This window comes from Oncorhynchus keta, chromosome 8 (genome assembly GCF_023373465.1).
Source record: "Oncorhynchus keta strain PuntledgeMale-10-30-2019 chromosome 8, Oket_V2, whole genome shotgun sequence".
Lineage (NCBI taxonomy): Eukaryota > Metazoa > Chordata > Actinopteri > Salmoniformes > Salmonidae > Oncorhynchus > Oncorhynchus keta.
Window position 1 is genome coordinate 5,696,195 of NC_068428.1, and position 21,722 is coordinate 5,717,916.

The 21,722-nt window shown below is 45.1% G+C and overlaps 1 protein-coding gene across 2 annotated transcripts in view; it reads left to right on the forward strand.

The window, feature by feature from the left end:
* LOC118386742 (MAP/microtubule affinity-regulating kinase 3-like) overlaps window positions 1-21,722 on the forward strand; it is a 142,510-nt gene that overhangs the window by 94,285 nt on the left and 26,503 nt on the right. For both annotated transcript variants that reach the window (XM_052523415.1, XM_052523416.1), the window contains exons 7-12: window positions 3,230-3,286; window positions 6,458-6,694; window positions 7,183-7,302; window positions 14,279-14,378; window positions 20,420-20,532; window positions 21,041-21,194. In XM_052523415.1, the coding sequence (XP_052379375.1) occupies window positions 3,230-3,286; window positions 6,458-6,694; window positions 7,183-7,302; window positions 14,279-14,378; window positions 20,420-20,532; window positions 21,041-21,194 (781 nt within the window). The remainder of the gene's footprint in view (window positions 1-3,229; window positions 3,287-6,457; window positions 6,695-7,182; window positions 7,303-14,278; window positions 14,379-20,419; window positions 20,533-21,040; window positions 21,195-21,722) is intronic.

The window sequence follows — 21,722 nt, forward strand, 5'->3', positions numbered from 1 at the left end:
GGTGCATACACCTTATGACATCCAGTGGAACAGCCACTTGCATCTAAATCTTTTTTTTTTTTGGGGGTGAGAAGGATTACTTACCCTTACTTACCCTATCCTAGGTATTCCTTGAAGAGGTGGGGTTTCAGGTGTCTCCGGAAGGTGGTGATTGACTCCGCTGTCCTGGCGTCGTGAGGGAGTTTGTTCCACCATTGGGGGGCCAGAGCAGCGAACAGTTTTGACTGGGCTGAGCGGGAACTGTACTTCCTCAGTGGTAGGGAGGCGAGCAGGCCAGAGGTGGATGAACGCAGTGCCCTTGTTTGGGTGTAGGGCCTGATCAGAGCCTGGAGGTACTGAGGTGCCGTTCCCCTCACAGCTCCGTAGGCAAGGACCATGGTCTTGTAGCGGATGCGAGCTTCAACTGGAAGCCAGTGGAGAGAGCGGAGGAGCGGGGTGACGTGAGAGAACTTGGGAAGGTTGAACACCAGACGGGCTGCGGCGTTCTGGATGAGTTGTAGGGGTTTAATGGCACAGGCAGGGAGCCCAGCCAACAGCGAGTTGCAGTAATCAAGACGGGAGATGACAAGTGCCTGGATTAGGACCTGCGCCGCTTCCTGTGTGAGGCAGGGTCGTACTCTGCGGATGTTGTAGAGCATGAACCTACAGGAACGGGACACCGCCTTGATGTTAGTTGAGAACGTCAGGGTGTTGTCCAGGATCACGCCAAGGTTCTTAGCGCTCTGGGAGGAGGACACAATGGAGTTGTCAACCGTGATGGCGAGATCATGGAACGGGCAGTCCTTCCCCGGGAGGAAGAGGAGCTCCGTCTTGCTGAGGTTCAGCTTGAGGTGGTGATCCGTCATCCACACTGATATGTCTGCCAGACATGCAGAGATGCGATTCGCCACCTGGTCATCAGAAGGGGGAAAGGAGAAGATTAATTGTGTGTCGTCTGCATAGCAATGATAGGAGAGACCATGTGAGGTTATGACAGAGCCAAGTGACTTGGTGTATAGCGAGAATAAGAGAGGGCCTAGAACAGAGCCCTGGGGGACACCAGTGGTGAGAGCGCGTGGTGAGGAGACAGATTCTCGCCACGCCACCTGGTAGGAGCGACCTGTCAGGTAGGACGCAATCCAAGCGTGGGCCGCGCCGGAGATGCCCAACTCGGAGAGGGTGGAGAGGAGGATCTGATGGTTCACAGTATCGAAGGCAGCCGATAGGTCTAGAAGGATGAGAGCAGAGGAGAGAGAGTTAGCTTTAGCAGTGCGGAGCGCCTCCGTGATACAGAGAAGAGCAGTCTCAGTTGAATGACTAGTCTTGAAACCTGACTGATTTGGATCAAGAAGGTCATTCTGAGAGAGATAGCGGTAGAGCTGGCCAAGGACGGCACGCTCAAGAGTTTTGGAGAGAAAAGAGAGAAGGGATACTGGTCTGTAGTTGTTGACATCGGAGGGATCGAGTGTAGGTTTTTTCAGAAGGGGGAGACACCCTGGACCCAAACTGTTACAGACCTATATCCATCCTGCCCTGCCTATCTAAGGTCTTCAAAAGCCAAGTCAACAAACAGGTCACTGACCATCTCGAATCCCACCGTACCTTCTCCGCTGTGCAATCTGGTTTCCGAGCCGGTCACGGGTGCACCTCAGCCACTCTTAAGGTACTAAACGACATCATAACCGCCATCGATAAAAGACAGTACTGTGCAGCCGTCTTCATCGACCTTGCCAAGGCTTTCGACTCTGTCAATCACCATATTCTTATCGGCAGACTCAGTAGCCTCGGTTTTTCTGATGACTGCCGTGCCTGGTTCACCAACTACTTTGCAGACAGAGTTCAGTGTGTCAAATCGGAGGGCATGCTGTCCGGTCCTCTGGCAGTCTCTATGGGGGTGCCACAGGGTTCAATTCTCGGGCCGACTCTTTTCTCTGTATATATCAATGATGTTGCTCTTGCTGCGGGCGATTCCCTGATCCACCTCTACGCAGACGACACCATTCTATATACTTCCGGCCCGTCCTTGGACACTGTGCTATCTAACCTCCAAACGAGCTTCAATGCCATACAACACTCCTTCCGTGGCCTCCAACTGCTCTTAAAAGATAGTAAAACCAAATGCATGCTTTTCAACCGCTCACTGCCTGCACCCGCACGCCTGACTAGCATCACCACCCTGGATGGTTCCGACCTTGAATATGTGGACATCTATAAGTACCTAGGTGTCTGGCTAGACTGCAAACTCTCCTTCCAGACTCATATCAAACATCTCCAATCGAAAATCAAATCTAGAGTCGGCTTTCTATTCCCCAACAAAGCCTCCTTCACTCACGCCGCCAAACTTACCCTACTAAAACTGACTATCCTACCGATCTTCGACTTCGGCGATGTCATCTACAAAATAGCTTCCAACACTCTACTCAGCAAACTGGATGCAGTTTATCACAGTGCCATCCGTTTTGTCACTAAAGCACCTTATACCATCCACCACTGCGACCTGTATGCTCTAGTCGGCTGGCCCTCGCTACATATTCGTCGCCAGACCCATTGGCTCCAGGTCATCTACAAGTCCATGCTAGGTAAAGCTCCGCCTTATCTCAGTTCACTGGTCACGATGGCAACACCCACCCGTAGCACGCGCTCCAGCAGGTGTATCTCACTGATCATCCCTAAAGCCAACACTTCATTTGGCTGCTTTTCGTTCCAGTTCTCTGCTGCCTGTGACTGGAACGAATTGCAAAAATCGCTGAAGTTGGAGACTTTTATCTCCCTCACCAACTTCAAACATCTGCTATCTGAACAGCTAACCGATCGCTGCAGCTGTACATAGTCTATCGGTAAATAGCCCACCCATTTTTATCTACCTCATCCCCATACTGTTTTTATTTATTTACTTTTCTGCTCTTTTGCACACCAATATCTCTACCTGTACATGACCATCTGATCATTTATCACTCCAGTGTTAATCTGCAAAATTGTAATTATTCGCCTACCTCCTCATGCCTTTTGCACACAATGTATATAGACTCTCTTTTTTTCTACTGTGTTATTGACTTGTTAATTGTTTACTCCATGTGTAACTCTGTGTTGTCTGTTCACACTGCTATGCTTTATCTTGGCCAGGTCGCAGTTGCAAATGAGAACTTGTTCTCAACTAGCCTACCTGGTTAAATAAAGGTGAAAATAAAAATAATTAAATAAATGCCATAATATCTTCTAACTTTAATTCTATGGTCTTGGTCCTTTCCAGATTGTGTCAGCTGTGCAGTACTGCCATCAGAAAAAGATTGTACACAGAGACCTGAAGGTAATGAACACTTCATGCACACACACACATACCCTGGCATACATACAGTGGGGCAAAAAAGTATTTAGTCAGCCACCAATTGTGCAAGTTCTCCCAATTGTGCAAGTTCAACCTATGATGCAACTTTCATCATAGGTACACTTCAACTATGACAGACAAAATGAGAAAAAAAATCCAGAAAATCACATTGTAGGATTTTTAATGAATTTATTTGCAAATTATGGTGGACTATAAGTGTTTGGTCACCTACAAACAAGCAAGATTTCTGGCTCTCACAGACCTGTAACTTCTTCTTTAAGAGGCTCCTCTGTCCTCCACTCGTTACCTGTATTAATGGCACCCGTTTGAATTTGTTATCAGTATAAAAGACACCTGTCCACAACCTCAAACAGTCACACTCCAAACTCCACTATGGCCAAGACCAAAGAGCTGTCAAAGGACACCAGAAACAAAATTGTAGACCTGCACCAGGCTGGGAAGACTGAATCTGCAATAGGTAAGCAGCTTGGTTTGAAGAAATCAACTGTGGGAGCAATTATTAGGAAATGGAAGACATACAAGACAACTGATCATCTCCCTCGATCTGGGGCTCCACGCAAGATCTCACCCCGTGGGGTCAAAATGATCACAAGAACGGTGAGCAAAAATCCCAGAACCACACGGGGGGACCTAGTTTTTCCGGGCTTCCATCCGTGTCGCCGTGCTGCCTCCTCATACCAGCGCCTCTCCGCTTTCACCGCCTCCAGCTCTTCTTTGGGGCGGCGATATTCTCCAGGCTGTGCCCAGGGTCCTTTTCCGTCCAATATCTCCTTCCAAGTCCAGAAGTCATGTGATCGCTGCTCCTCCTGCCTCTGCCTGTCACCACGCCGCTTAGTCCTATTGTGGTGGGTGATTCTGTTACGGTTTTCTTGCGGTGAAGGAGAGTCGGACCAAAATGCAGCGTGGTATTCTTGATACATGTTTAATAACAATGAAAAAAACAAACAATACAAAAACAACAAACGTAACGTGAAAACCTGTACAGCCTATCTGGTGCAAACAAACACAGAGACAGGAACAATCACCCACGAAACACTCAAAGAATATGGCTGCCTAAATATGGTTCCCAATCAGAGACCATGATAAACACCTGCCTCTGATTGAGAACCACTTCAGACAGCCATAGACTATGCTAGAAAGCCCCACTAAGCCACAATCCCAAAACCTACGAAAAAACCCCAAGACAAAACACACCACATAATAAAACCATATCACACCCTGGCCTAACCAAAATAATAAAGAAAACACAGAATACTAAGACCAGGGTGTGACACATATATTATTATTGTCTGCATTATTAGCTGATATGAATGTTTAGTGTACAACATATATTATTATTGTCTGCATTATTAGCTGATATGAATGTTTAGTGTACAACATATATTATTATTGTCTGCATTATTAGCTGATATAAATGTTTAGTGTACAACATATATTATTATTGTCTGCATTATTAGCTGATATAAATGTTTAGTGTACAACATATATTATTATTGTCTGCATTATTAGCTGATATAAATGTTTAGTGTACAACATATATTGGGGCGGCAGGGTAGCCTAGTGGTTAGAGCGTTGGACTAGTAACCGGAAGGTTGCAAGTTCAAACCCCCGAGCTGACAAGGTACAAATCTGTCGTTCTGCCCCTGAACAGGCATTTAACCCACTGTTCCTAGGCCGTCATTGAAAATAAGAATCTGTTCTTAACTGACTTGCCTGGTTAAATAAAGGTAAAAATAAATTTAAAAAATATATATATTATTATTGTCTGCATTATTAGCTGATATAAATGTTTAATGTACAACATATATTATTATTATTGTATGCATTATTAGCTGATGTGAATGTTTAGTGTACAACATATATTATTATTGTCTGCATTATTAGCTGAAATTAATGTTTAGTGTACAACATATATTATTATTGTCTGCATTATAAGCTGATATGAATGTTTAGTGTACAACATATATTATTATTGTCTGCATTATAAGCTGATATGAATGTTTAGTGTACAACATATATTATTATTGTCTGCATTATTAGCTGAAATTAATGTTTAGTGTACAACATATATTATTATTATTGTCTGCATTATTAGCTGATATGAATGTTTAGTGTACAACATATATTATTATTGTCTGCATTATTAGCTGATATGAATGTTTAGTGTACAACCTATATTATTGTCTGCATTATTAGCTGATATGAATGTTTAGTGTACAACATATATTATTATTGTCTGCATTATTAGCTGATATGAATGTTTAGTGTACAACCTATATTATTGTCTGCATTATTAGCTGATATAAATGTTTAGTGTACAACATATATTATTATTGTCTGCATTATTAGCTGATATGAATGTTTAGTGTACAACATATATTATTATTGTCTGCATTATTAGCTGATATGAATGTTTAGTGTACAACCTATATTATTGTCTGCATTATTAGCTGATATAAATGTTTAGTGTACAACATATATTATTATTATTGTCTGCATTATTAGCTGATATGAATGTTTAGTGTACAACATATATTATTATTATTATCTGCATTATTAGCTGATGTGAATGTTTAGTGTACAACATCTATTATTATTGTCTGCATTATAAGCTGATATGAATGTTTAGTGTATAACATATATTATTATTGTCAGAACAACTGGGACTCGTGTCAGTTCAGTCTTTCTCCCTGCAACATTCAAGACCACAAAGTGTGGGTGACTGACAGTCTGACAATGTTACTGTCGGTGTAAATGTCCAATGTTTACTTCGCTATTAGCATCTCATATATTGTAGATGTGAGTCATTTAGCAGACGCTCTTATCCAGAACGACTGACAGTAGTGAGTGGATACATTTTTCGTACTTGTCCCCCGTTGGAATGAAACCCACAACCGTGGCATTGAACGCTCCATGCTCGACCAACTAAGCCACATGGGATCGACATCTTGTGTCACACTGAATGATGTCCCCCACACACCCCACCTATATTTCACTAGTTCCGGTGTAAAACCCAGCCATCTACCTCCCCCTTTTAATTGTAAACAACAACAATGGTCAGTGTTTCACATCACTGAATAAATACCACGCACAAACACACTCACTTCACCTTCTCTCCCCCGCCCGCACCAGGCTGAGAACTTACTCCTAGACGCTGACATGAACATCAAGATTGCTGACTTTGGCTTCAGTAACGAGTTCACAATGGGCAGTAAGCTGGACACGTTCTGCGGCTCCCCACCCTACGCCGCCCCAGAGCTGTTCCAGGGGAAGAAGTACGACGGGCCTGAGGTGGACGTCTGGAGCCTGGGAGTCATACTGTACACGCTCGTGTCAGGGTCGCTGCCCTTCGACGGTCAGAATCTGAAGGTGTGTGCAAATATGTGTATGTGTGTTGATCTTTAACTCTGGCCTTCACTCTTATGTCCCTATTCTCTACCCATCTGTCCTAAATGTGCACTTGCTTTGAAAGGAAAGGACTAGTGTAAGAATGGTAAAAACTCCATCTCGATCATGCTTACACTTACATACCATGCTAACTGCGTGGGGAAGAGTACCAGATTGCACACTTTGGGAGACAGGTTGAGACACAGGGTCTATATATCCTCTGTAAGAGCTGAAAGTGTTGTCTAAAGGGTAAATACCGTATCCCTTTCTACATGTCCACCGACTGACCCCTGACCTCTAAACCTCCGACCCTTCCTTTAACCTCTCCTCTCTATCTCCCCCTATAGGAACTGAGAGAGCGTGTTGTAAGGGGTAAATACCGTATCCCTTTCTACATGTCCACCGACTGACCCCTGACCTCTAAACCTCCGACCCTGCCTTTAACCTCTCCTCTCTATCTCCCCCTTTAGGAGCTGAGAGAGCGTGTTGTAAGGGGTAAATACCGTATCCCTTTCTACATGTCCACCGACTGCGAAAACCTCCTCAAGCGCTTCTTGGTGCTCAACCCATCCAAGCGTGGTACACTTGAGGTGAGGGAGGATGTCTGAAATGTAAATATGTCTTACGCTTACTACTTATGTAGTCCACGGACTCCTTCCTTCTTCACGTCACTCCTGCCTGGTTTCTGTCTGTGTGGAGATGTTTGGGATGCAAGGTTTGAACACAGCACCTTCATGCCCACACGCTGGTATGTGCACACGCCGGTATGTGCACACGCCGGTACGTGCACACGCCGGTACGTGCACACGCCGGTACGTGCACACGCCGGTACGTGCACACGCCGGTACGTGCACACGCCGGTACGTGCACACGCCGGTACGTGCACACGCCGGTACGCGCACACGCCGGTACGCGCACACGCCGGTACGCGCACACGCCGGTACGTGCACACGCTGGTACGTGCACACACACGTCTTCCATCCGATAGAGTAGATTTCCCACTGCTAGACACACACGCACGCACACACACACACACACACACACACACACACACCCCTCCCCCATCTACACCATAGTCCTGTCTGTACACTCACTCATCTCCCTGTGTTGAGGAAACAGACATAATTAATTAAACAGCTAAAGGCAGTCCTACCACTCTCATCACATGTGTCCCTGTGTGTCCTTGTGTATTTATCTAAAACTGACCTTAGATCAGAGTCTAGGGGCAAAAACCTGTTTTTGCTTTGTCAATATGGGGTGTGTGTAGATTGATTCGAAAAGTATTCAATCCATTTTAGAATGAGGCTGTAACGTAACAAAAGTCAAGGGTCTGAATATTTTTCTAATGTAGTGTACGTTGTAAAATGTCAATCATAGGCTAGGTTGTAGCAACCTCATGATGGGTATATGGAAAGTTTAAGTATCATATAGTAGCCTCAGCCTTTCAATGATGTTTTGAGCTGGGTAAATGGAAAATGGATGACAGTCATCCAATATGCTGTAATAGAAATAAGGTCATGCTCATAAAACAAATGTATTGTCCTCCCTCATCTGAAACGGAACCGACCGCCACTGTTGTTAATGTAGCAAGGTTGAATGCAAACAGTCCACTGAAATCCTAATTGATTTTGCTTCAATTTATTTAAGTGATCACTGTGCTGTTGCTTATGCGAGGGATTTAAAAATGCACGTATTATCATGAAAAGGAATTGGAAGCAGTTTGATACTCAGGGTTTTGTACATGATGTTTTTAACTTTGCCTGGAATAAAGTTGAATTCATCCCTGATGTTGAATTTGCTTTATTTTTTATTTTTTTAAATTTCCATAAAGAATTCCAGGAATCATGCAACAAGCATGCCCCTTTCAAACAAAACAGAATTACAGGCAGAGACAGCCCACAGGTTCTCAGATGAACTAGCAATCATAAGGAAACGTAATGCTTTATGGGCTTAAGGTCTGATTCAGCTGATGATTGGATGGCTTTTAAACGCCTTCGGGAATCAGGTTGTGGCTATGACCCGAAAGCTGAAAGCAGACCACTATCTCAAGTCTACTGCTGATAATCTGAATAATCCTTCAACATTTTTGAAAAGTTTAGAGTGCAAAGGAGATGCACAGCTCCCTAAACAGCTGCTGGTTGACTCACAGGTGGTAATTGAGAACCTTTATTCTGAACTCTTTTAATCATCATTTTCTTGATGCAGGTTATTTAATAGGGTTAAAGGTCCATTAGCATCCCCTGGGAAATTACCCGACACTCCCTCCCCCATTTCTCCTTCACCCAAATCCAGATAGCTGATGTTCTGAAAGAGCTGCAAAATCTGGACCCCTACAAATCAGCTGGGCTAGACAATCTGGACCCTTTCTTTTTTTAAATTATCCGCCACAATTGTTGCAACTCCTATTACTATCCTGTTCAACCTCTCTTTCGTATCGTCTGAGATCCCTAAAGGTTGGAAAGCTGACGCGGTCATCTCCCTCTTCAAAGGGGGTGACACTCTAGATCCAAAATGTTACAGAGCTGTATCTATCCTACCCTGCATTTCTAAAGCCAAGTTAACAAACAGATCACTGACCATTTCGAATCCCACCATACCTTCTCCGCTATGCAATCTGGTTTCAGAGCTGGTCATGGGTGCACCTCAGCCACGCTCAAGGTCCTAAACGATATCATAACCGCCATCGATAAAAGACAATACTGTGTAGCCGTATTCATCGACCTGGCCAAGGCTTTCGATTCTGTCAATCACCGCATTCTTGTTGGCAGACTCAAACGCCTTGGTTTCTCAAATGGCTGCCTCGTCTGGTTCACCAACTACTTCTCAGATAGAGTTCAGTGTGTCAAATCGGAGGTCCTGTTGTCCGGACCTCTGGCATTCTCTATGGGGGTGCCACAGGGTTCAATTCTCGGGCCAATTATTTTTTCGGTATACATCAATGATGTCGCTCTTTCTGCTGGTGATTCTCTGATCCACCTCTACGCAGACGACACCATTCTGTATACTTCTGGCCCATCTTTGGACACTGACTGTGTTAACAAACCTCCAGACGAGCTTCAATGCCATACAGTACTCCTTCCGTGGCCTCCGACTGCTCTTAAATGCAAGCAAAACTAAATGCATGCTCTTCAACCGATCGCTGCCCGCGCATCTAGCATCACTACTCTGGATGGTTCTGACTTAGAATATGTGGACAACTACAAATACCTAGGTGTCTGGTTAGACTGTAAACTCTCCTGCCAGACTCACATTAAGCATCTCCAATCCAAAATTACATCTAAAATTGGCTTCCTATTTCGCAACAGAGCATCCTTCACTCATGCTGCCAAATATACCCTTGTAAAACTGACTATCCTACCGATCCTTTCCTTCTGCGATGTTATTTACAAAATAGCCTCCAACCCTCTACTCAGAAAATTGGATGTAGTCTATCACAGTGCCATCCGTTTTGTCACCAAAGCCCCATATACGACCCACAACTGCGACCTGCACACTCTTATTGGCTGACCCTTGCTTCATATTCGTCGCCAAACCCACTGGCTCCAGGTCATCTATAGGTTTTTGCTAGGTAAAGCCCCGCCTTATTTCAGCTCACTGGTCACCATAGCAGCACCCACCCGTAGCACGCGCTCCAGTAGATATATTTCACTGGTCAACCCCAAAGTCAGCCCCTTTGGCCGCCTTTCCTTCCACTTCTCTGCTGGCAATGACTGGAACGAACTGCAAAAATCACTGAAGCTGGAGACTTATTTTTCCCTCACTAGCTTTAAGCATCAACTGTCAGAGCAGTTTACCGATCATTGCACCTGTACATAGCCCATCTGTAAATAGCCCACCCAACTACCTCATCCCCATGTTGTTATTTATTTTCTTTCTCCTTTGCACCCCACTATCTCTACTTGCACATTCATCTCCTGGACATCTATCACTCCAGTGTTTATTTTCAAAATGTAATTATTTTGCCACTATGGCCTATTTATTGCCTTACCTCCCTAATCTTTCTACATTTGCACAGACTCTATATAGATTTTTCTATTGTCTTATTGACTGTTTGTTTGTTTATCCCATGTGTAACTCTGTGTAGTTGGTGCCGCACTGCTTTGCTTTATCTTGGCCAGGTGGCAGTTGTAAATGAGAACCTGTTCTCAACTGGTCTATCTAAGGTGAAATTAAGTACAAAGCAAGCCTTCTCCAGGTTCTCTGTCTCGGAGCTGCAGACGTCATTGCTCCTTTATTATTGCAACTTTATTATCCCACCAGGGGGAAATTCATTTGGTCATGTGCTTAAAAATACATACAACCTAAACTACACAATAATTCATTCAAAGTGCTATAGCTACACATTTAAAGTGAAAGTGCAATATGGTGTATACTGGAGGGACCAACAGACATGGGTTATCGGGGTCATATTCACTAATGTGCAGTATACTGGAAAGACCAACAGACTATCTATTATACAGCCTAATGCCTGTTGGAATAAAATAGTCCCCATATCTATCTGTTTACATTTTCTTTAGAAGAAGTTTCTTTCCCCTTGTCTGGCTGGAAGAAGTTTCTTTCCCCTTGTCTGGCTGGAAGAAGTTTCTTTCCCCTTGTCTGGCTGGAAGAAGTTTCTTTCCCCTTGTCTGGCTGGAAGAAGTTTCTTTCCCCTTGTCTGGCTGGAAGAAGTTTCTTTCCCCTTGTCTGGCTGGAAGAAGTTTCTTTCCCCTTGTCTGGCTGGAATAAGTTTCTTTCCCCTTGTCTGGCAGGAATAAGTTTCTTTCCCTTGTCTGGCAGGAAGAAGTTTCTTTCCCCTTGTCTGGCAGGAAGAAGTTTCTTTCCCCTTGTCTGGCAGGAAGAAGTTTCTTTCCCCTTGTCTGGCTGGAAGAAGTTTCTTTCCCCTTGTCTGGCTGGAAGAAGTTTCTTTCCCCTTGTCTGGCTGGAAGAAGTTTCTTTCCCCTTGTCTGGCTGGAAGAAGTTTCTTTCCCCTTGTCTGGCTGGAAGAAGTTTCTTTCCCCTTGTCTGGCTGGAAGAAGTTTCTTTCCCCTTGTCTGGCTGGAAGAAGTTTCTTTCCCCTTGTCTGGCAGGAATAAGTTTCTTTCCCCTTGTCTGGCAGGAAGAAGTTTCTTTCCCCTTGTCTGGCAGGAAGAAGTTTCTTTCCCCTTGTCTGGCTGGAAGAAGTTTCTTTCCCCTTGTCTGGCTGGAAGAAGTTTCTTTCCCCTTGTCTGGCTGGAAGAAGTTTCTTTCCCCTTGTCTGGCTGGAAGAAGTTTCTTTCCCCTTGTCTGGCTGGAAGAAGTTTCTTTCCCCTTGTCTGGCTGGAAGAAGTTTCTTTCCCCTTGTCTGGCTGGAAGAAGTTTCTTTCCCCTTGTCTGGCTGGAAGAAGTTTCTTTCCCTTGTCTGGCTGGAAGAAGTTTCTTTCCCCTTGTCTGGCTGGAAGAAGTTTCTTTCCCCTTGTCTGGCTGGAATAAGTTTCTTTCCCTTGTCTGGCTGGAAGAAGTTTCTTTCCCCTTGTCTGGCTGGAAGAAGTTTCTTTCCCCTTGTCTGGCAGGAATAAGTTTCTTTCCCCTTGTCTGGCAGGAAGAAGTTTCTTTCCCCTTGTCTGGCAGGAAGAAGTTTCTTTCCCCTTGTCTGGCTGGAAGAAGTTTCTTTCCCCTTGTCTGGCTGGAAGAAGTTTCTTTCCCCTTGTCTGGCTGGAAGAAGTTTCTTTCCCCTTGTCTGGCTGGAAGAAGTTTCTTTCCCCTTGTCTGGCTGGAAGAAGTTTCTTTCCCCTTGTCTGGCTGGAAGAAGTTTCTTTCCCCTTGTCTGGCTGGAAGAAGTTTCTTTCCCCTTGTCTGGCTGGAAGAAGTTTCTTTCCCCTTGTCTGGCTGGAAGAAGTTTCTTTCCCCTTGTCTGGCTGGAAGAAGTTTCTTTCCCCTTGTCTGGCTGGAAGAAGTTTCTTTCCCCTTGTCTGGCTGGAAGAAGTTTCTTTCCCCTTGTCTGGCTGCTGCTGTGACTGCATTTTGAGTGAAGGGGATGAGTATTGTCCTGTCTTGGTGCAGATATTGAAGTGTATTGGGATTACTGGTACTGTCTGGAGTGGTTTGTGAACAAGAGTGCCTTGACTTTTTCCACATTTTGTTATGTTAAAGCCTGAATATTAAATGTAGATATTTTTGGTCACTGGCCTACACACAATAGCCCATATTGTCAAAGTGGAATTAAGTATTAATACTATTTTTTAAAAATGTTGCAACGTTCCAGAATATTGCAGATATAAATATATTGTATAGAGTTGTCACGATTTCCTCTTGAGAGAGAAGGATTTGTTTTTCAATCTGAATGGTATGTAAAGTTCTCTGCTGAATGTGACCCCAGTAAACTACTCTACTGACCGACAGTCCTTCTATAGACCCTCATCCAGAGTTGGGGTGAATTCTATTTCAATTCAGTCAATTCCTGATTTGAAATTAAATTGGAATTGGTCCCAACCCTGCCCGTCCCCCCCCCTCCCAAATGTGGACCTGGAGGTCTGCCACTCTGCTGTTTTTCATCCTTCCCTTCTAATTAAGGAACTGTTCAGACATGGGACACTAGGGTCGACTTCATGAGGCACCAACGCTTGTTTGTGTTCTCTGTTGAAAAACATTTTTAAATGTTTTCTGTGGTGTGCCCCAATGAACACAACCTAGGTGAATGGCATCTCGGGCCATTCAGTGAAATGAATCAATCATTTTACTACCAGGAAGAATCTAACACCAGCAGACGTCCAGGCTGTGACTTGAGTAGCAGAGTTGTCAAACAAGCCCATGAGAAAATAGTTGGCCGAAGCAGAAAGACACTGGCACAAACAGTGCCTTCGAAAAGTATTCAGATCCCTTCAACTTTTCCACATTTTGCTACGTTACAGCCTTGTTCTAAAATTGGTTAAGTTACATTTTTTTCTTCATCAATCTCCACACAATACCCCATAATGACAAAGTGAAAACTTTTTGCTAAAAAAAACTAAATTGAAAACAGAAACACCTCATTTACATAAGTATTCAGACCCTTTGCTATGAGACTCGTCCTGTTTTTGCTGCCAACAAAGTACTGAGTAAAGGCTCTGAATACTTATGTAAATTAAGGAATTCTGTAAAAAAAAAAAACGTAATTAGCAAACATTTCTAAAAAACCTGTTTTCGCTTTGTTATTATGGGTTATTGAGGGGGAAAAGCATGTAATCAATTTTAGAATAAGGCTGTAACGTAACAAAATGTAGAGGTCTGAATTCTTTCTTAATGTATTGCACTGTATTGCCACTATTTTACCCAATCCCAAATCGACCCCTTGCCCCTACACGTGGGCCCTCGCCATTACCTCACTTGGGTACATCTGAAAAGATGAGAGAAGCAATATTATAATGGCCCCTAATTTTGCCTTTTGATAGCTTAGGTTGAAATATTTACAAATTGCTGTATCTATTACAGATCTAAGTGCATAGGCACACAATGTAGGGGTGAGTGGTTGATTTAGGATTAGGCATCACTGTTATGAAATTCCACTTCGTTTGGCAGGTAATTGGGCCTCTAGAGCCGAGACTGATGTTTGTCTGTCCTTCTCCCTCATAGCAAATCATGAAGGACCGGTGGATAAACGCAGGCCTAGAGGAGAATGAACTGAAGCCATTCATGGAGCCAGAACAGGACATCACAGACCAGAAGAGAATAGGTACATTGACTCCAACACTCCTCTCGCTATATATATCAGCGGCTCCCAATTTGCTTCCTTACCTTTCAATGTTTTCAGATCTGAACAGGTATAGGTTTAAAGAGTGTAGGGGTGGAGCTTCTACCATATTGCTTACACCTTAGATCTGCATTAAGGAAGGGTTAGGGAGGGAATTGGGGACTGGCTTTACATCTATAAATCTGTACACTGTATCGTCCTAAATTGCACCCCATTCCCTAAATAATGTAATATGATTGATAGGGCTCTGGTCAAAAGTAGTGCACTATGTAGGGAATAGGGTGCCATTTGGGAGAGTCAATGACTTTATTAAACCAGGGATGGTCATGCCGCTTCATGGAGAGTTACTGAGTATACAGGCTTTTGATCCTGTCTAGCTCTAACACACCTGATTCAGATGGGTTTGCACATGTATTTAGAGGGAATCGCCCCTTACCCCCTGTGTTAGGGGCTAGCCTTGCATGCTGTGCCCAACGTGAGCCTGGCAGAGCTGTGCTGTTTTCAGACACGCAGGCAGCACATGGTCTAGCACTTCCCTTAGACACACACACACCTTAACACACACAGTCATTAAAACACACAGAGTCATTCAAAATCATGCACGACCATGCATTAACACAACCGCACTCAGTAACACAGTCATTATTGAAATGCATGTGTGCGTTCCGAACAAACGCACTCACAGATCCACAAGTCGATACAGTCTGGCAGGCCTTGTTCTTTCCACTCGGACCCCCAGGGCTTGCCCCCTCCCCTACCATGCCCTCTGTCGATGGCAGCATTGATCTCACTCAGCAGTGGGAGAGAGACGAGTGTGTGTCACAGGATATTCCACAGTCTCAACAACAAGGAGGCCCTGTTTGGTTCCCCACATTATGTACAGTTTACTCACCTTTATTTACGGTCTTCATTTTAGATTTTGTTTTTGGGTTAGGTTATGTTTGTTTCACCAGCAGTCAGTGCTCTGTCAATATGTCTCTAATGTGTGCATTAGTATGTTGTTGCTGAACATACAATTTAGCCTTGTGGGATTAATAATGTTTATTAAATTAAATTAATAAATTCAATGCCCCCTAGTATTTTTGGTTCCCCCTTAACAAACAGGAAATGGCGATGTTCACACGCTCCCAGCCTATTGGTTATTTGCTTTTCTCCTCACATATTTGTTTCTTTATTGAATAGAGGCTGTGAGAGGGAGAGACGGGGAAGTTGAGAGGGTCAGAAGGGTGTGGGCCGGATTCAAACCCACGCCGACACGGTGTGCTCTGTAGGCAGCAGCACAAACTGCTAGACCACCACAGGCTATTGGGTGTTTTTATTTAAGAAATGTATTTCACTTTTACTTAACTAGGTAGGTTGAGAACAAGTTCTCATTTACAACTGCGACCTGGCCAAGATAAAGCAAAGCAGTGTGACGCCAACAACAACACAAAGTTACACATGGGATAAACAACCGTACAGACAATAAAACAATAGAAAATCTGTATACAGTGTGTGTAAATGAGGATCACAGAATCACCCGCAGCAAGATCGACATCATTAATATATACACAGAGAAAAGAGTTGGACCGGGAATTGAACCCTGTGGCACCCCCATAGAAACTGCCAGAGGTCCAGACAACAGGCCCTCTGATTTGACACGCTGAACTCTATCAGAGAAGTAGTTAGTTAACCAGGCGAGGCAGTCATTAGAGAAACCAAGGCTTTTGAGTCTGCCAATAAGAATAAGGTGATAGACAGAGTCGAAAGCCTTGGCCAGGTCGATGAAGATGGCTGCACAGTATTGTCTCTTATCGATGGCGGTTATGATATTGTTTAGGACCTTGAGCGTGGCTGAGGTGCACCCGTGACCAGCTCGGAAACCAGATTGCATAGCGGAGAAGGTACGGTGGGATTCGAAATGGTCGGTGATCTGTTTGTTCACTTGGCTTTCAAAGATTTTAGAATGGCAGGGTAGGATAGATACAGGTCTGTAACAGCTTGGATCTAGAGTGTCTCCCCCTTTGAAGAGGGGGATTACCGTGGCAGCTTTCCAATCTTTAAGAACACGATGCAAATTTCTGTTTGAAAAAGCTAGCCTTGGCTTTTCTAACTGCCTGTGTATATTGGTTCCTAACTTACCTGAAAAGTTGCATATCGCGGGGACTAATCGAAGCTAATGCAGTGCGCCACAGGATGTTTTTGTGCTGGTCAAGGGCAGTCAAGTCTGGGGCGAACCAAGTGCTATATTTGTTCTTAGGTCTACATTTTTTAAGTGGCATGCTTATTTAAGATGGTGAGGAAGGCACTTTTGAAGAATAACCAGGCATCCTCTACTGATGGGATGAGGTCAGTAGTATATTTTCAGGATACCCGGGCCAGGTCGATTATAAAGGCCTGCTTGCAGAAGTGTTTTAGGGGGCGTTTGACACTGATGAGGGGTGATCGGACCCATAACGGACGCAGGCAATGAGGCAGTGATCGCTGAGATCCTGGTTGAAAACAGCAGAGGTGTATTTAGAGGGCAAGTTAGTCAGGATGATATCATGGGGTTCCCATGTTTACGGATTTGGGGTTGTACCTGGTAGGTTCCTTGCTAATTTGTTTGAGATTGAGGGCATCTAGCTTAGATTGTAGGACGGCCGGGGTGTTAAGCATATCCCAGTTTAGGTCACCTAACTGTACGAACTCTGACGATGGATGGGGGGCAATCAATTCACATATGTTGTCCAGGGCACAGCTGGGAGCTGAGGGGGGTCTATAACAAGTGGCAACAGTGAGAGATGGATTTTTAAAAGTAGTAGCTCGATCTGTTTGGGCAGAGACCTTGATAGCTTGCAGAGCTCTATCCTACTATCTCTACAGTAGATTGCAACTCCTCCCCCATTAGCATTTCTATTTTGATGGACAATGTTGTAATTGGGGATGGAATTGTCTGACTTTTTGGTGGCCTTCCTAAGCCAGGATTTTGACACAGCAAGGACATCAGGGTTGGCGGAGTGTGCTAAATCAGTGAATAAAACAAACTTAGGGAGAAGGCTTCTGATGTTAACATGCATGAACCCAAGACTTTTCCGGTTACTGAAGTCAACAAACGAGAGCGCCTGGGGACACACAGGGCCTGGGTTAACCTCTACATCACCAGAGGAACAGAGGAGGAGTAGAATGAGGGTACAGCTAAAGGCTATAAGAACTGGTCGTCTAGTGCGTTCGGAACAGAGTAAAAGGAGCAGACTTCTAGGCGCGGTAGGATAGATTCAGGGCGTAATGCTCAGGCAAGGGCATGGTAGGGTGCGAGAACAGTGGAGGTAAACCTAGGCATTGAGTGACGACGAGAGAGGCTGCATCTCTGGAAGTGGCATTAAACTAGGTGCTGTCTCCGCATGTGTGGGGGGTGGGGCAAGGGAGGTAACTGAGGCATGTAGAGCGTGGGACTAGGGGCTCCGCAGTAAAACAAAACAATGAGAGCTAACCTAAACAACAGGCATAAAGCAATCACAGGTGTTGATTGGGAGGGCTAAGACAATGGGTAAAAAGCTAAGACAACAAGAATGGGTAAATGGATGAATGAATGGGCAGAGAGGGTCAGTTAGTTACACACAGGGCTTGAGTTCAAGGCTGGGGCCGACAGATAAACAAAATTAAGTACCGTGTTAATGAGCAGTCCAGTAGGTATCAGCTGTGTAGCCGTGGGGATAAGAGCGTCTGCTAAATGACTTAAATGTAATGTAAATGTGTGGGATCATAGGGTCCAAAAAGCAGCAATGGACGAAACAGGGAGCCGCTCGGCAGTCGTCACTACGCTAGGCGAGCGGGAGACACGGCGCTCAGAGAGTTAGCGGGTCGGGGCTAGTAGCTGGGTCCTCACCGACATCAATGATGCAGAGGCCGGTTGAGAGCACATCGGCCGATATACAGTGCCTTGCGAAAGTATTCGGCCCCCTTGAACTTTGCGACCTTTTGCCACATTTCAGGCTTCAAACATAAAGATATAAAACTGTATTTTTTTGTGAGGAATCAACAACAAGTGGTACACAACCATGAAGTGGAACAACATTTATTGGATATTTCAAACTTTTTTAACAAATCAAAAACTGAAAAATTGGGCGTGCAAAATTTTTCAGCCCCTTTACTTTCAGTGCAGCAAACTCTCTCCAGAAGTTCAGTGAGAATCTCTGAATGATCCAATGTTGACCTAAATGACTAATGATGATAAATACAATCCACCTGTGTGTAATCAAGTCTCCGTATAAATGCACCTGCACTGTGATAGTCTCAGAGGTCCGTTAAAAGTGCAGAGAGCATCATGAAGAACAAGGAACACACCAGGCAGGTCCGAGATACTGTTGTGAAGAAGTTTAAAGCCGGATTTGGATACAAAACCATTTCCCAAGCTTTAAACATCCCAAGGAGCACTGTGCAAGCGATAATATTGAAATGGAAGGGGTATCAGACCACTGCAAATCTACCAAGACCTGGCCATCCCTCTAAACTTTCAGCTCATACAAGGAGAGGACGATGCAGCCAAGAGGCCCATGATCACTCTGGATTAACTGCAGAGATCTACAGCTGAGGTGGGAGACTCTGTCCATAGGACAACAATCAGTCGTATATTGCACAAATCTGGCCTTTATGGAAGAGTAGCAAGAAGAAAGCCATTTCTTAAAGATATCCATAAAAAGTGTTGTTTAAAGTTTGCCACAAGCCACCTGGGAGACACACCAATCATGTGGAAGAAGGTGCTCTGGTCAGATGAAACCAAAATTGAACTTTTTGCCAACAATGCAAAACGTTATGTTTGGCGTAAAAGCAACACAGCTCATCACCCATCCCCACTGTCAAACATGGTGGTGGCAGCATCATGGTTTGGGCCTGCTTTTCTTCAGCAGGGACAGGGAAGATGGTTAAAATTGATGGGAAGATGGATGGAGCCAAATACAGGACCATTCTGGAAGAAAACCTGATGGAGTCTGCAAAAGACCTGAGACTGGGACGGAGATTTGTCTTCCAACAAGACAATGATCCAAAACATAAAGCAAAATCTACAATGGAATGGTTAAAAAATAAACATATCCAGGTGTTAGAATGGCCAAGTCAAAGTCCAGACCTGAATCCAATTGAGAATCTGTGGAAAGAACTGAAAACTGCTGTTCACAAATGCTCTCCATCCAACCTCACTGAGCTCGAGCTGTTTTGCAAGGAGGAATGGGAAAATATTTCAGTCTCTCGATGTGCAAAACTGATAGAGACATACCCCAAGCGACTTACAGCTGTAATCACAGCAAAAGGTGGCGCTACAAAGTATTAACTTAAGGGGGCTGAATAATTTTGCACGGCCAATTTTTCAGTTTTTGATTTGTTAAAAAAGTTTGAAATATCCAATAAATGTCGTTCCACTTCATGATTGTGTCCCACTTGTTGTTGATTCTTCACAAAAAAATACAGTTTTATATCTTTGTTTGAAGCCTGAAATGTGGCCAAAGTTCGCAAAGTTCAAGGGGGCCGAATACTTTCGCAAGGCACTGTACATCAGCAGAACAGTCGTGATGGATCGGCGGGGCTCCGTGTCTATAGAGGGTCCAGGCCAATTGGCAAGAGAGGTATTGTAGTTGGTGTACTTTGTTTGCTAGCTGGGGGAATGGGCCTATCTCGAGGCTAACTGGTCCTTGCTTCTGGACAAGGGCGTTAGCCACGATAGCCACTCGGTAGTCGCTAGCTAGCTGCGATGATCCGGTGAAATGGTCCAGAGCTTGCGGCAGGAATCCGGAGATGTAGTGGGGGGAAAAAAGCAGTCCGTTATGCTCAGGGCTGATATTGCGCTGTGCAGACTGGCAGATATTATCCAGGCTAAAGCGGCTGGTGTCTGTGCTAAAGGTAAAGACTTCTAGCAGTGGCTGACAAAGACCAAATACCTAGTAGCTAATTACCTGGCTGTCCTCTGAAGGCTAGCTTCTGATGGAGGTTCCAGTTCTAAGGTCTAAAAAGATCCGTACCATGTTCCGTGAGGCTAATGCCTGTCCTGTCCCACTCCTGATTCCCTGCAGACATCATGGTGGAGATGGGCTACACTCAAGAGGAGGTCACTGAGTCTTTAACCAGGATGAAGTACGATGAGATCACTGCCACCTACCTGCTACTGGGCAGGAAGTCCACAGAGGTAAGGACAGACTGGGCAAAAGTGGCCCAATCCCAAATTGTCCCCCAAGCCCTGCACTGGGCAGATGCTGAGAGGATTTGACTTGTGTAATCAATCTGGTAATAGCTTCACCTTGCCCTCAGATAGGCTCAGTGGAAGTTTCACAACATTGCTAATACCAATCAAATCCTCTCAATCTCCACAAGTGTGTAGGGTTAAGGGAACGATTTGGGATTGACCCAGTACCTGGCCATAAATGACCATGTTAGAAAGCACTGGTTCTATTCTATTCCTTGCTTTTAGCACAATTTATTTGTTTAAATCAAGGTTTAGGGGTATGTAAGTGGTTGAAAGTATACAGGTTTGAAACACAGTCTGTTTGGATGATACCGCCACAGTCACAAATGTCCCTATTTGAAATGCCATGTGAAACATATTGAGTGACTTTTCCAAAGAGCACAGATCCAAAAGATACAGTAAAACTCATCTGCAGCGTGATTTAATAGGAAACTTTTCTTCTCTCTCGAAGTTGGAGGCTAGTGACTCCAGCTCTAGCAGTAACTTGTCTCTGGCCAAGGCACGGCCCGCCATCGAGCGCAACAACAACGGCCAGTCTTCTGCCCATCTCAAGACCCAGCGGTCTATCTCCGGCACCCAGAAACAGCGACGCTACAGCGACCAGGGTGAGGGAGAGGGGGCATGGAGAGAGCAGAGGGGGCATGGAGAGAGCAGAGGGGGCATGGAGAGAGCAGAGGGGGCATGGAGAGAGCAGAGGGGGCATGGAGAGAGCAGAGGGGGCATGGAGAGAGCAGAGGGGGCATGGAGAGAGCAGAGGGGGCATGGAGAGAGCAGAGGGGGCATGGAGAGAGCAGAGGGGGCATGGAGAGAGCAGAGGGGGCATGGAGAGAGCAGAGGGGGCATGGAGAGGGCAGAGGGGGCATGGAGAGGGCAGAGGGGGCATGGAGAGGGCAGAGGGGGGGGGCAGAGGGGGAGAGGGCAGAGGGGGCATGGAGAGGGCAGAGGGGGCATGGAGAGGGCAGAGGGGGCATGGGAGAGGCAGAGGGGGCATGGAGAGAGCAGAGGGGGCATGGAGAGAGGAGAGGGGGCATGGAGGGAGAGAGGGGGCATGGAGAGAGCAGAGGGGGCATGGAGGGAGCAGAGGGGGCATGGAGGGAGCAGAGGGGGCAGGGAGAGAGGGCAGAGGGGCATGG